General features: G+C 46.3%; 1 protein-coding gene across 7 annotated transcripts in view; it reads right to left on the bottom strand.

The window, feature by feature from the left end:
* ALPK2 (alpha kinase 2) overlaps nt 1-15,778 on the bottom strand; it is a 116,728-nt gene that overhangs the window by 85,645 nt on the left and 15,305 nt on the right. For all 7 annotated transcript variants that reach the window (XR_006890124.1, XR_006890125.1, XR_006890126.1 and 4 more), the window contains exons 2-3: nt 14,716-14,843; nt 11,383-11,500 (exon numbers count right to left, since the gene is read on the bottom strand). Coding sequence is in view for 3 of the 7 variants with exons in the window: in XM_046671798.1 (XP_046527754.1) it covers nt 11,383-11,500; nt 14,716-14,839 (242 nt within the window). In the remaining 4 variants the exon portion in view is untranslated. The remainder of the gene's footprint in view (nt 1-11,382; nt 11,501-14,715; nt 14,844-15,778) is intronic.

The raw sequence follows: 15,778 nt of genomic DNA, 5'->3' as shown, positions 1-15,778 counted from the left end.
TCTTTGCCTGCTGCTCTGTTGTCAGGGCCTTGGTGCCTGCTGTGTCCCTCTTTGTCATCTTTACCAGGTCATCTCATGGTGCCTCTGCCTCCTCCCATCTTCTGGTGCCTGCTGGGTGAGCAGACGCAGCAACTGGCAGGAGACAGGAAAGCGAGGAGTTGGCGGGGTGCCTGGAGGAGCAGCCCCATGTCGGGGGAAGGCCAGTCAGGGCTGGCAAGGAGGAAGAATCCCCCCCTGCTGGAGCAGCAGCCCAGGGAATGGGGAATGACAAGGACAGAAAGGGGACAGCCATGCAGTGACCAGAAGCTCAGGCTCCCTGGAGTTCAATGGATGACAGGAGTTGCTGACATGGTGACCTTCTCCTACCGCTCCTGCAGGAGGCCTTTTCAAATTATTTCCTGTCTTCACAATCCCTTTATACCGTATAGCATCTACTAGGAGGCGGACCACCAAGAAGCCACAATAAATCAAATCATTTCCCCACGTTCAGATGGCTGCCCGTGAAATGGTTTGGAGGGGAGGAATGGGTTTTCCTCGCCTCTGTTAGGGTCCCTGGCTGGGTCTGAAAGTTAAACTGACAGAGACAGAAGAACAGGAGAGAAGCACATAAGTTTTATTGAATTTTTACATGTACATGAGCACCTTTACAAGAGAATAAAGACCCGAAGAGGTCACCACAACAGGAAGCTTTTAAACCTTTTAGACAAAGAAACAATAAATTTGTGAAGAATTGACAAGAAAATGGGGTTTGGGCTAGAGGGAGGAAAATGGTGGGGAAGGAACTAGGAAGATAAGCGTGAGCTGAACAAGGTTAGATTGTACAGATTTCTTGGCCCCCAGTTTCTCAACTCTGGTGACAAGAAGGTCTTCCTCCTTCCAGTACAAGGAGGGCAGCCTTCACGTGGCAGTTTTATGATCTATTCCAGGGAAGAAAGGCAAGGGGAGAGGGAGATCAGAGTGACCTTCCTGTTTCTGCCATTTTTTTAAAAATTCCTTCAACTTAAAATATTTAATATGCTAAGGTGCCATATTTTGGGGTAGCATGTCCTGAACCCCATCAGCTCTTTCTCCTCGCCTCAGGGTAAGACTCGGTGAAAAATATAACTAGAGCACTGAATGCGTCATGTAATTCACCCCACAGATCTTCACTGAATGTCTCCTGAGAGACAGGCACTGCACTGGGTGTGAGACATCCCGCAGAGAACAGATCTGACAAGTTTCTGCTCCCATGGAACTTACAGTCCAGGTGGGGGAGACTCACAGGAAACAAAAATATGAATAAATACACATCATGACTGGAAACAGCCCAAGTGTCCATCAACAGGTGAACAGAATACCAAATTCTGGTAAATCCAAACAATGAAACACTGCAACACTGTTCAGCCATGAAAGGAATGAACTACTGACACACCAAATGACATGATGACTCTCAAGATAAATTATGTGGAGTGAAAGAAGCCAGACACAAAAGAGTACATGCTCTATGATCTCATTTATATAAAATTCTAGAAAAGACAAACTAGTCTCCAGTGACCAAAAGCAGATGGACTGTTGTTTGAGGATGGGTAGGGAGAGAGGGGCAGAAAGGTGGCATTGCAAAGGGGCACGAGAAATCTTTGGAGGGTGATAGATAGGTTTGCTATCTTGATGGTGGTGATGGTTTCATGGGGGGGTGTGTGTCAAAGCTTACCAAATTGAACATTTTAAATATGTGTAGTTCATTGTATGTCAGTTATACCTACACAAAGCTGTGTCTTTGCACACATACACACATTATGTCATGTGCTATGTGCATGCTGGGGTCAGGCGGTGCCATTTTAGACGGCTGGTCAGAGAAGGTCTCAGTGATCAGGCGATTTTGAGCAGAAACCTGAAGGAAGTAAGAGAACTAGCCATGGGGCTCTCTGGGGAGAGAACATTCCAGGTAGAAGGAAGAGCAGTTGCAAAGACCCTGTGGGAGCCTACACTAGGCCTGATGAACATCTTTGAGCTCTGTAACAGCTCAGACCTGAGTTAACACTTCAAGATCTGGACCAATTGCCCCAAGTTTCATATACTCTCTTGTGTCTGTGCTGCCAACCCAGGCAGAGTCCACGTCTTTGGCCTGAGCCTGGCTTCTTAACACCTACATAAGGAGTAGTCACACTACACCAGCCTGAGAATCTGCATTAAGATTCTCATTCCAGAGATCTGTTTGACTCCATCTTCTCTGAAATGGGCAGACTGCCTGATTCCATTTTCAAATTTTTATGACTAAGAGTGACTAACTGTGTCTAACAAAACACAGAAGACCTCAGGGTACAAAGAGTTACCATTTACTCAGCATTTGCTAAGTGCCAGGCTCTGTTCTAAAAATCTGAAGTGCATTATTTAATTTAATTTTCACCCAACCCTGCAAGGTAGATACTATTATTATTGCCACTTTACAGATATAGAAACTGAAGCAGATAGAGGATAAATGACATGCCCAATTAAGAGGGAGGGCCAAGATATGCAGCTGGGCAGTACGACTCTGGAGCCAGCCCTCGTAAGTACCCACATATGGCCTCACAGAATGCTGCAAATCTCTGGTTCTTAACCAATAGGTCCCAGGACACTCCCACTGGCCTGGTCCAGGCCTGTCCCTGTACATGGCTGGGACCCCTTCCATATTTGGGGCAGTCCTATAGACTGAATTGTGTCCCCCTAAAATTTATATGTTGAAGCCCTAACGCCCAATGTGATGGTATTTGGAGATGGGGCCTTTGGGAGGTGATTAGGGTTAGGTGAAGTCATGAGAGTAGGGCCTTCATGATGGGATTAGTGCCCTTAGAAGAAGAGATACCAGAAAGCTTGCTCTCTCTCTCTCTCTTGCCATGTGAGGACACAGCGAGAAGGCAGTTGTCTACAAGCCTGGAAGACGGCCCTCACCAGACCCTCACCATGCTAGTACCTTGAACTTGGACTTCCAGCCTCCAGAACTGTGAGGAAGAAATTTCTGTCTTTTAAGCCCCCTAGTCTATGGCATTTTTGAACACGTTAATACAGGGAGGGTCAGATGGGCCATGCCAAGTCCAAACCCCTCTCATAGGTTGAGCACATTCTTGGGTTCATCTGGGCTCATGTGTGGTCTTGAGGGGGTGCTGGAAAGATCCAGAGTATCGGCCTTCCCCACTCATATGAATAGCACTCAAACTGAGAGACCTGGGTTGACCCTGGGAGCTGAGGGGTTGAAGGTGCTGGCACTGGCCCAACCTTGTAGGTTCTAGAAGAGGGAAGTGGCATCTCTGTTTTGGAGACAGCAATCCAGGCAGGCAGAGTGATGGAGCCTGGAGGCAGGGAGAGAGGAGGAATGGGGTCCAAGACAGGCCGTAGTTCACAGAGAACTCTAAGACAGAGCAAGGAGAGGAGATGGGTGGAAGGCAGGAGCAGGAGAGGCTTCTGGGCGTAATGGGGCAAAGGTGGAGGGAAATTTCATGGGAGGCCCTTGGCTGACTGTACCAGAGAGAGAAATAGGGCTGGGCTGGTCAGGACAAAGATACATGTTGCTAAATTGAACTTTGTTCTTGGTCCTGCCCCCACTGCCCTCCCCCCAGAGCTGGAGCAAAGGGACTCACAAGGCCTGATTTGGTTCCAGCTCTGGTCCTAACTAGCTGTCCACCTTTGTCAAGTAAGTTCTTTATGATGTTCACCTTTAAAAAGGGAGTTGGTCAAATGATCGCTGGTCATAAGGCTATGATTTCTACATCAGAGAGACCCCCATCTTTTCAATCCTCAGAAATGTCTGACCATGATTCTGTGATTACTATTTGAGACTGAACTCCATTTGGCCCAAGAACTTCCCTGATGTCCCTGGTCTGCTCTAAGTTCTCAGAAAGTGTCTGTGGAGTGACATTTTCAGGGACATTCAGAACGTGTCAGTTTCCAGTGATCAGTGCACATTTTTTTAGCTCTCCAAGGTCTTGGGATGGGCTCTTGGATCAATCTGTCACCTGCCCCCTGCCCTGAGAGTCAGCATCATGGTGGGAGCAGCAGCCCAAGTCCAGTCCCCAGGAAAAGATGAGTGAGCACACAGGAAAAGCCGCACACCCCACGGTGTGGCTCCAATCACCATTCACTCCTGCAAGACACTTATGTACAAAGTCAAAATCAGAATATGATGACGGGCAGTGGATTCTCGGCAAGGACCTATCACCCTGGGGACTAAATGGGAGCTTCTCGTCAGACCCTTGAGGCTCATTCAAGAAACACTCCAGGCGTGGGCTAGGGAATGGTCACGATGTGTGCCTGCTGAATTCATTCAGGAAGAATGCCGAAAGAGCCCGCCTCGGCTCCATGCTGGGAACACAGAGGCCTTCCAGGTGCCAGAGAGTCATCTTAAGACTTATTACACCTACTTAAGCTCACGGGAAGTCGAAGTTGACAAAATGCTTTCCAACCTTGGATGAAATGCCTCTTCTGTCTTAGCCAAGACATAGCAAGATTCAGTCATCTTTATTTCTACCCAATGATTCCTTCATCAAACATGTTAATTATATTTTATCCTCCAAGAGGGAAAGAGCAGAGAGGAAAAATGCTGCCAAACTAAGCTACCTTTCTTACCTCCAAATTGTCCTATTTTTAACCAATTCCAAAATTATAGTTCAGTATGGGGAACATCTTCAAGCTGCACAAAATAACTGTTAGTCATAGAATATTCTAAATTCTTTGCATGTGTTGATTTAATCCCCATGCCAACCCTATAAAGCAGGTCCTACATCATCCTCATGCTGTAGATGAGGACACTGAGGCTCAGAGGGGTTAAGTAACTTGACTGAGATGACACAGCTTCTAAGAGTTAGATCTGGGAGTTAAATCCAGACAACCTGCCTTCAGATCCTTGCTCTCAATGGTGGAAATAATCTCTTGTCCTTTGTAAGTAAAGTTGATGGTGACAACTGTACCTTTAGCAGGATGTGTGCCTTGAGGCATTTCTTTCAGGAACGGAGACATTTTTAACTGAGTCACGTATACAGCTTGCCCTCTGTTTCCACAGGTTTTGTATCTGCAAATTCAACCAATTAGGGGTTGATTTCCATCTGTGGTTGGTAGAATCGATGGATGCCAAACCTGCAGATACTGAGGGCCAACTGTATTCCTTGGGCTACAGCATTTTACAGTACAGTATAAAGGACTTGGGCCTCAGGGGATTTTCGTATCCGAGGGCATTCCAGGAACCAGTCCCCTGCAGATACCTAGGGACGACTGTCCTCATTTGCTCAGCCTCATTCACCACCCCAATTAGTTTTTCAGACATTTGACAAGGCGTTTGTGTTTCCCTGGGTGATCATGTGTAGAAAGAGGCTGATGGCGCCACCAGGGGCCTAAGTCTTTGCTCACACAATAAGGACTTATGACAACTCTGCCTCCTAGAAACCAAAGTGGCTTCAGGAATATAACAGTGTCCCAAGGCTCCTGGGGTCTGTCTGTCCACCCAGACATGAGGAATAACAGAGAAGGCCAAGACTTCACTCAAGTCCAGATTCCACCTTCTAAAAACCATCCTAACAGAGTTTCCAGTAGAAACATGTATATAAAAAAAAAACAGCTTCAACCCTTGTGTCTGGGTTATAGCTCTCCTGTTAAATATCCGTTCCCTTCTGGTCTTTGAAACTTCTCCATTGATTCTAACACTTTTCAAAACTATTCATATAAAATTATTCTGGCTCCGAACACACCTGGTATTATAAACCAGGACAGAGTAATTCCTTCAGAGTAATTCCGGGAACACAGTGCTTTTAGGGCATGGTCAGCAAAATGAGATTAACAACTAATATTTATTGCACACTTAAATGCACACTTTGTTCATCGTTTTGCATGAACAATCTCATTTAAATCACTACAAAAACTTGTTTTATGAATCAAGAAACTGAAGCACAAAGAAGTTAATTGACTTGTTCAAGGCCACACAGCTAATAAGCGACAGAGCACGAAAACAGGAAAAGTGTGGGTTTTGAGGAAGGAATTGGAGAATTTTATCATCACTTACAAACACATGAGGCCATGGAGACAGGAAGCAATAGAAATCCCAGCCCCTGCCCCCAGGAGTTTACATTTCAACACAGAAGAAAGGACATAAGCAAAGCAGAAGTTACTAACTTTATGCAACTGATATTTATTGAGCACAAGCTATGTGCCGGTCACTCTAGGTGCCGGTCTAGGAACTGAAGAGACAGCAGTCTCATGGAGCTTCAGGCTAGCTGGGGAGACAGATGGAAGCCAAACAAAAGAATAACAGGAGGAAAACTAACACGAGGTGAATGCTGACTGCTGTTTCATAGAAGGCATTCAGAAGCTTCCTGAGGTGGTATATACTCCGGAATGGAGCAACCATTTTCAGGGGTCAAGGGCTTGTCCATGAAGCCCCTGGATCCGTGCGCTCGCGCTCCTCCCCGCAGGATGGGTGGGCTTGGAGAAGTGGAGTGGGGGAGGGAGGGTGTTCAGGGAGAAGGGATCGGGGCAGGCGGGACTGGTCCTGATGCTGGTGAGGACGGCGAGCTGCTCCACCTGTCCCCCAAACAGCAAGTGAGCAGGAGGGATGGGATCCGAGTTTGGAAGCGTAGCCATGTGGGCAACATTGGAGAAGGAAAGGGCTTCTACTGCCTAATGTTACTCATGTTTGACCCCTCCCATGACCCTCTGCTGCCCCAAAACTCCTTCACAGACTGGGTATTGTTTTCAGGATAAAGGTGCAGACCCCTTAACTATGGCACGTGGGGCCCCTGGGGTCCAGACCCGGCCTGCCCTTCAGTCTCGTCTCTCTCACCTTGAGGTTCTCCTCCTCTGGGAGCCCTCCCTACCCTGCCAGGGACGGAATGCACTGCAATTCCTCCCAGAGGCTGTTCCCACCCTAGGGAACAGGCTTATCCTCTCCTCCCTCTCTACCCACCTTCTCCAGGTGGACTCCTGCCATGCCCTTCGAGGCTTATTGCTGGGAGCACTTCTTCTGAGAAAACTTCCCTGTCCTAGCCCCTAGCCCCTGACACATCCCTCACCCAGCAGAGTCTGACTTAGCTGCCCTTTCTCTGGTCTTGCAAGATATCTTCTCTTTACCTCTATCTTAGCACATACTTGGTGTGGTGTAATAAAAAATAAATAATTGGTCCTTGTCCCAGCTTCCTGGCACATGGCTCCTAAAACCCTAGGAATCTCTGGAGTGATAAGTGTGTCTTTTGTATGCTAATGAGATGACTGGTGGCGGGGGAAGGGGGGGCGTTGGGGGGCCCCCTAGATAGCTTCGGAAGTGGGGCTGGTTACCAGAAAGACCAAGGCATGATTAGAGGGTTGGAACTCCCAGACCCACCTTTGACCTCCAGGTAGAAGAAAGGGGCTGGAGATCCTGCACCTGGGATCTGAACCTGTGAACCCTGGGCTGCCGAAGCGGAGCACGCAGACACAACCACTATGTCACCAGGCCAGCCCCCATAAAAAATTTTCTGAGCTAGATAAAAAGGTTCCCGAATAGGTGGTTTAAAAGGTTAATTAGGTATTAGATGGATGGATGGAGAGTGTAGTAGATTACAAAATTTGGCCAAGAATTCGTCTCACCCAGTTACGCATGTCCCATTGCAATGTGACTGCCACTCTGCTCTTCAAGACGTGGCATCTATTTTCCTGTCTCTTAAATCTGGTCTGGTTCTGTGATTTGCTTTGGCCAAGAGAATGTGGTAGGATTGGTGTGGTGGTGGAGCTCAAGAAGACTTGCAGCTCCATCATCCTGGAATGCTGCCCTGAGACCATGGTATGGAGGAAGCCCGTTCTAGCCTACTGGAGAATAAGAGCCAATGTGGAGGAGAATGGAGGTGGCTCAGCCAATAGCCAGCAACAACCGCTGGACCTGTTGGTGAAGCCATCTGGGACCTTCCAGCCCAGCCAATCCTCAGACTGATTCAAGAGACATGTGAGCATGAGCGGGCCAGGCAAAGCAGCAGAGGAACCAGAGCCAGGCCACAGAATTATGAGAAATTAATGAGCTGCTGCTGTTTCGTTTTTTTTTTTTAAAGACTGGCAGCTGAGCTAATCTCTGTTGCCAATCTTCTTTCTTCTTCTTCTTCTTCTTCTTCCCAAAGCCCCCCAGTGCATAGTTGTATATTCTAGTTGTAGGTCCTTCTGACTCTGCTATGTGAGATGCTGCCTCAGCACGGCTTGATGAGCAGTGCTAGGTCTGTGCCCAGAATCCGAACCGGTGAAACCCTGGGCCGCCAAAGCAGAGCACACAAACTTAACCACTTGGCCACAGGGCCAGCCCCTGCTGCTGTTTCAAGCACTCTGTTTTGTGGTGGTTTGTTAGAAAGTTTCTCAACTTCCTCACTATTGACCTTTCAGACTGGAGAGTCCTTTGTTGTAGGAGACTGCCCTGGGCAATGTCGAATGTTTAGCAGCATCCTTGGCCTCTACCCACTGGATGCCAGTAGCACCCCTCCCTGGTCAAGACAATCAAAAACGTCTCCAGCCATTGCCAAACGTCCCCTGGGGGCAAAAACGCAAGTGACCCAGGAAACCTTCTTATTGATTTTTCCTTCAAAATCTTGAGTAATCAATACCCACTTTGGTGGTAGAGTTGGAAAAATGTTCTTTGCCCTTGACCCATAGATGCCTCCCAGGTGGCCGGGATGAACTCAGCTTCTATCTTGGGAACCAGCACTACGTTATCAGATAAAGTTGGTCAGCTCTATGCCAATATAGGCGAAGGGCGGCACAGTTTTTAAAATTAGAATGCTCAGACACATCACATATTAGTTTTCTAGAGCTGCTGTAACAAACTACTATAAAGAGGGTAGCATAAAACAACAGAAATTTATTCTTTTGCAGTTCTGGAGGCTAGAAGTCCAAAACCAAGGTGTTGGCAGGGAAGGCACTAGGAAGGAATCTTCAGTTGGCCGTTACCAACTTCTGGTGTGGCTGGCAATCCTTGGCATTTCTTGGCTTGCGGGTGTATCACCCCAATCTGCCTCTGTCTTCACACAGTCGTTTTCCCTCTGTGTGTATCTCTGTTTTCTCTTTATATAAGGACACTGGTCACTGGATTAGGGCCCATATTAACTCAGTATGATCTCCTCTTAGTTCACCTAATTACATCTGCAAAGACCCTATTTCCAAATAAGGTCACCTTCTCAGAGTCCAGGGGGCCTGGACCTTATCCTCCAGTAGACTAGACATGAATTTTGGGGAGGATACTGTTCAACCCTGTACACACCATGGGCAGACTGGCTTATGGTGACTGTGCATTCATTTCTCCTGGCCATTGTCCTCACCTGGCCCTCTGCAGGGCAGGCCTCCAGCCCAGCCAATGCCAGAGGGGTGCTTGCCCCTCCCTCTAACCCAGGCGCTCCTGCCCCATCCACCCAACTTCCCTGACCCACCCTCCTGCCTCACTTGTAATCTCTGCTGTCCCTCAGCACAGCGGGATATGATTGTCACCACCAAAGGATGCCTCCCTGCTGTGGAGAGGAGTGTCTCTCTCTAACTGTGGGTTCCCCGACAGATTTTTATTTGCTGCTTTGCTGCCTTTCTTTACATTGTGTTCATAAGAGACCACAATTCCCCACTTTTATACACGTGGTCGTGACAACTTGCTGTCACTCTGAGGTAGAAAACATCTATTTGCATTTTCTTCCCCTTCTCTCAACCCCCATATCTTCTGGGGAAAAAAAAAAAACCAAAACATTTTTTTCACGCTACAGTACAAACCCTCCTGTAATTATTGATGTTTCTGTCCTTTGGAATGCTTTCTTGGCTTTCCATTTCTCTTGCCTGCCAAGCACACTTGACCTGTGGTAATGTGAAGGTCACAACAGTGCGGATCAATCTCTTCCACGCAGTCTCATTTGTCCAAGGCACACAGTTTCATGAGATGAATGAGATTAGAACAGTGTGAGCAGGACAGCATAGGGAGGATGGGGGAAGGGGTGCTGCCAGGTTGAGGAAAGAGGTAAGATCAGAAGGTTGATCAACATGGCAGCAGGGCTCTGGGCCTCAAAGCAGAACTACAGATTAGATGTGTTAAACCAGAAAAAGCCCTCGGGAAACACAGAAATAGGAACTTTCAACTATCTAAGAATGCAGATTTAATGACCCAAAAACTAAACTCCAGTAGATAAAGGAAAGTACTTTTCTTTGGGGAACTATGAACTAATCTGGTGGTTTATGGTGTATTGATAATGGCAAGAAAATTTGAGACTAACGTTGTAACTAGCAACTAACTTAATCTTTGAAGGGCATTTGCACAAAATACCATTCATTTTCCTAACCAGCATTTAACACACTGGTAGATGTCAAACTACTTTGCAGATGAATATTTTAGGACGTAAAGCATTTTCTATCTTGGGCAACATGTTGGAATCACCTGGGGTCTGGAATGAACTAGTCAAGGGTGAAGGCAAAGCATTAGTGGGTTTTAAAAGCTCCCCAGGCAATGCTAATGGGCAGCTACAGTGCAGAACTACTGGTATAAAAAGTCAGAACTTACGAAGATCATTACTACCCAGCACATTTACTACTAAGCAGAAAAATGCAATCATGTCTATTATCATATTACCCTACCATTAGTCCTTGCATCAGGAGTGAATACTTTTTCCAGAAACATCAAGCTTTTTCTTCTGGCTAAAAAGTGAGTACAGTATTTTCACTTAGCGTGAGACTAAAATGAATCAATCAAGAAATTATGTATTGAGTGATCAGAGGGTCAGAGGCAAGGGTGGAAAGCATACAAAGTAGTACAGAGTGTAGATCTTCAAGGATCTCACCATCTAGACCAGAAGTTGGTAAACTACAGCCCACAGGCCAAATCTGGCCCCTCACCTATTTCTCTAAATAAAGTTTTATTGGAACACACAGCGATGCTTTAAGAAAAAAAAAAGGTATCATCTATGGCTGTTTTTTGCACTACAATGGCAGAGTTGAGAAGTTGTGACAGAGACCATCTGGCCTTCAAAGCCTAAAATATTTACTATCTGGCCCTTTTTAGAAAAAGTTTGCCAGCACCAATTTAAACAAACTAACCACCACCACCACCACCACAAATATATACATATATATGTCTCCTATTGTGCTTCTTAACTTTCCAGAGAGAATGAGATTAAATTAAAAGCTCATTTAATGAATGAAGACAGCTGGACCACCTTGAATAAAATTCTAGATCAAGTTGTAATTCCATCAGTGGCAGCAAATGAGGAGAGTGTGACTAGTTACCAGGCAGAGCTCAGCAGAGTCACTGCTGATGCCTTTGCTGGTGCCTAACAATAACATCTAACACTAGGACTTTAAAAGCAAACGTGAGCCAATCTTTTGGCCTTACCTCTAGTAACAGCATAGGAGAGAATACAGGGGTCCTAATAAACAGTCCACAGAGGCTCACCCACTTACCAAAAGAGATGTAACATGTGAATATACTGATTCTCAAAGGATTCATAACTGGAAATAATGCCGCTCTCATCTATGGCTTGACCATTCTTATACCAAGTTACCTCTGGCTTGGGCTGACCTGATGATAAAGAAATAAGAATATTATTATTACGTTAAGCATTTTTAGAAAAGAAAGTCATAAAGTTATGAACAAGAATGGGTAATAAGCAATAGGGATGAGCATGAGTGATATGTCAGTGGGGAAACTGGAAAATCTTCCTCTCATCGATAGATACAAAGGCATCATTCAATAAGCACTACTGAGCATGTTATGTGCCTACAGTGGGGCTGCTCTGGGTGGAGATGGAGCATAAAAAATGAACAGTGTTGTCCCTAATCTCAAGGAGCTATTAAGAAAAATTATCTAAAACTTAGAAATAAGGCAAAAATGTGGATAGTATCCTCTTTTGATGTCAAATGGGGACAAGGATCCACCTCAGAATTATCTAGGGGAATGTACTTTGTTTCATTCAATGATTACCACTGATTAAAATTCCCAGATTTAGTTAAGTTACTTGTAAACTTGCAGATTTTTTTCCAACAGAGATGTAAATAATCTCTGTCTGGCAGAAAAGATAACTCGGTAGTTATGGTTTATTGCCCTTTAGGACACTAACCAGTGTTTTACCTAACCCAGCAATCTTATCCTAACAGTCCTTTATTAAACTGCCTATAAATATCAAATTCCTCAAACAGTCTTTGACCAGGTCTTAATACTTTCTGGTTCCCTCTTTATTTAAAGAACTGAATAACATCTTTGAAATGTTCATTTCATATTTGCATGGGGGTTGCTTCACCTTTTGGAGAACTGCAACAGTGCTCAGAGTTGAGTGTACATTGTGGTACAAAAGAGGGTCGAACAATGTGGATTAGCAAATGTCCTATCTTCTGAGGATGAAGGAGTCTGGAATGCAGGTTTCCCAGGCTGGTACTGTGCATATGTGACTGATGTCATTACAGAAATTGACCTATGCTTTCTCCCTCAGAAGAGGATCTTCCTCGCCTGGTGATCATTAACCGGATGGGATGCTAATTGGCTAATCTGGTAAATCCCCCAGGAATTCCATTTACCCCTTGGGGGTTTTTTCCTCTTGTGACAGGGCAGGAAAGTTTCCAGTGTGTCCCAAAGAGCTTTGTCACTAGCCTCCATGTCACTGAAAAACGTATCGAAATGTGCCATACATACAGGAGGAAAGCCCGGTATCTGGAAACAACACACCATTCTGAATCCATCCCAGGAACATTCTTGTGTTTCTGTCTTATTTATCACATGATTTTTGACAAGCAATCCCAGAGACCACTGAGAGAAGAACTCCATGTTTTTCTGAGACATGTACCACGGATGGGACCCGAGGATGCTCAGAGCCCCTGTCTCATCTCATTTTGGGTCTCCCAGCTAGGCCACCTCTGTGCCAACACCATGAATGTGCCCTGTGGTAACTGGAGGTGTTCTCTTTGCCTCCTCCTCCAGGTAGGCACCTGAGTAGTCATTCCCCGGAGCCAGGAGCAGACAGAGCTGCAGGCAAGGACACGTCCTTCTCCGGCAGCTGCTTGGCTGAGTCTCTTGCAGGCAAATGACTAAACCACCAAATATGAGCTTCCCTGAAAAACCATCAAGGAAGCTGCTGATCGTAATTCACTTCTGCCTGCCCCCCTTTGTCAGTTTTATTAGATTCCTTCTTAGGAAGCATTTAATTGCACCTTTTTTTGTGTGTATGTGTCTTTTGAAGAGTGTCTATAAAGAATGCATGAGCTGGGCCTGGGGAACTCCTGCTCATCTCCTGGACTCCAATTTCTCATTCAGACTAATCAGGGCTGATTGATTCCCTCAGTTTCTTAATGGCTGACTCGTTTTTTCCCTCTGTGGGGTATAGATCTGAATAATCAGCCAGAAATGAGACTTGCATAGGGAAGTGGTATCTTGTACCTTGTGGGTGTTTTCTTTTCTCCCTCCACTTGCTGGAAACCTCACCTGAAAATCCTACCCTTGTTTTTTAAGCCTACCTGCAAGTCACATATTGAAAGCCACCTCCAGAATGTTGCACAAGTATCTGGCTAATGTATATGGGGACCAGTAGCCAAGTTTAGGGAACATCCAAACACTGGGCCTTCCTGGGGAGTCATGGGGTCCTGCTCTGAAGGCTCAATAGTGGCTATGTGCCTGTCCCGCTATTTGAATGGCTATGGACAACACTGAGAAAGGGCGCGGCGGCTCAGCTCTGGGCTCAGAGAGGCTGAGTACACAGTTCTACACCCCAGCTTCCAGACTGAAGACGAAAATTGATTACGACTCCTGCTAAGGAAACACAGCCATTTCAGAGGCTGGCTCTTCTATCTGGACTTAGAAAAAGGGATCGGGGGAGAAGAGCTTTCTGTCTGTTCACAGGAAAGACCACTGGTGCCTCCATGTTTTTGAGGGTAGAGACATAATCCAAGAAAGAAAGCAACCTACAAGGTACAAGATACCACTTCCCTACCTGATTATTTTGCTTCTATTTTCCTTTGTTTTTCCTTTAAAGATTTTATTTTTCCCCTTTTTCTCCCCAAAGCCCCCCCGGCTATGTAGTTGTATACTTTTGGTTGTGGGTCCTTCTAGTTGTGGCATGTGGGATGCCGCCTCAGTGTGGCTTGGATGAGCAGTGCCATGTCCAGGCCCAGGATCCGAACCAGTGAAACCCTGGACCATCGAAGCAGAGTGCGCAGACTTAACCACTCGGCCACGGGGCCGGCCCCCTGTTTTCTTTTAATAACAAACCCTTTTTACCCCTGGGGTGGGGAGGGCACCAATTCTGGCTCAGCTGTAGGCCGTTTATTATCCAGTCAAGGGAAATTCCAGTCCCTGCTTTTCCTCCACCTGTGCCTTGGATAGAACCCCTTCCTTGCGGATGAGCACGACTGAAGAGAGCAAGCAGCGGAAGACACGTTTAGCCAGCCTGAGGCTATCAGTAAAAGAGCGAGGGAAGAAGAGTTCAATAAATTGCCTAAAGTGACTTTACTCACGCCATTCCTGTGTGCCACAGGAAATTTACAGTGGATCATCTGAAAAATAACCAGCGTGGGAGTTGCCTAAGCAAGAACCACAGTGTGACACGAGGAAGACCACTAAAATGCATCCAGGAAGTGACTCAAGGAAATCTTTTGGAAAAAAGTTATAGAGGATTTAGTTGCTCAATCGGTTACTCAGAACTAACTTCCCAGGTGATTTTCCCAAATGATGTTTTAATAATGCCTTTGTGAGCCAAAAACCCTGATCTGCAGGGAGATTTCAGACGGCGATTAGCTGGTGATCATTACCAGATATTATGCAGCGAAGCACAGTGTCTGACTTCTCAGGAACTTTCCGGGAAAGCAAAGTAGATAAAAAACAAAGTGTGGGCCTCTGGGGCCCTCCTGGGTCGGCCATCCTTTCATGCCACATGAATCTGAAAAATAAGAACCCCAGGCATCACCATTTGTTCTGACACTTCTCTGACTTTCCTAGGAATTCGAGAAACCACGCAGTCGGTTGACGGCTCTTGAGGAGAGAGGGAGCATGGAGTTGCTCTCCTGGCTTACAGAAGGCCGGGTGTCGGCATTCAGGCTGGTGGGGAGGTTGGAAGCCCTGGGGCAAGTTTTGTCACCTGCGGCACTGCTGGCCTCTGGGCCCAGTGCTTGGTTGCGGGGCTGTCATGTGCACTGTAGGATGGTTAGCAGCATCCCTGGCTTCGATCCACTAGCTGCCAGTAACGGCCTTCCCCAAAAGTCACGACAATCAAAAATGTCTGCAGATATTGCCAAATGTCCCCTGGGAGGGCAGCCCCAGTTGAGGACCCATCGTCTGAGGTAGATCGCAGGGCAGCCAGAGCACAGATTGAGAGGGAAGAATTGCATGAGCCTGTAGCTGGTGCCACCTCCTCTCATCTCTTTCTTTCTCTCCTTAAAGACTTTTCATATTGGAGTTAAAAATATGTGTATGTATATTTGCCTCCAAGAAAAGGAGATGACTAAATGCAAACAGGAGATACTTTGAAATTGGGAAAGCACTGCTCCTTCCGAGTACCAGACAGGTTCCCCCAGGGAGGGCGGTGACTGGGCTAGCATTTTTGAGCAAGCACGTATTCACAGATACAAGTAGGCATTAAACTCTTGATTAGTTACCAGGTATATCATTTCATTTAATGTCTCCTAAACTACCTAAATGGTTATCAATACCTCCTACATCTTACAGATGAAGCTCAGAGAGGTTCAACAGCTTGCTCAGGAGCACACAGCTCACGTGGCTGCAGCTCTGGGATCCCCTTCACAGCTGTGCAGGCTGACACCTTCAGGGTGTAAGGTACTCCCGAAGCTGCGCAGTGCACAACTCACACAGGTGTGT

Source organism: Equus quagga, chromosome 9, assembly GCF_021613505.1.
Source record: "Equus quagga isolate Etosha38 chromosome 9, UCLA_HA_Equagga_1.0, whole genome shotgun sequence".
Taxonomy (NCBI): domain Eukaryota; kingdom Metazoa; phylum Chordata; class Mammalia; order Perissodactyla; family Equidae; genus Equus; species Equus quagga.
Note: the sequence above shows the minus strand (reverse complement) of the source record. Positions and strands in the feature narration are given on the sequence as shown.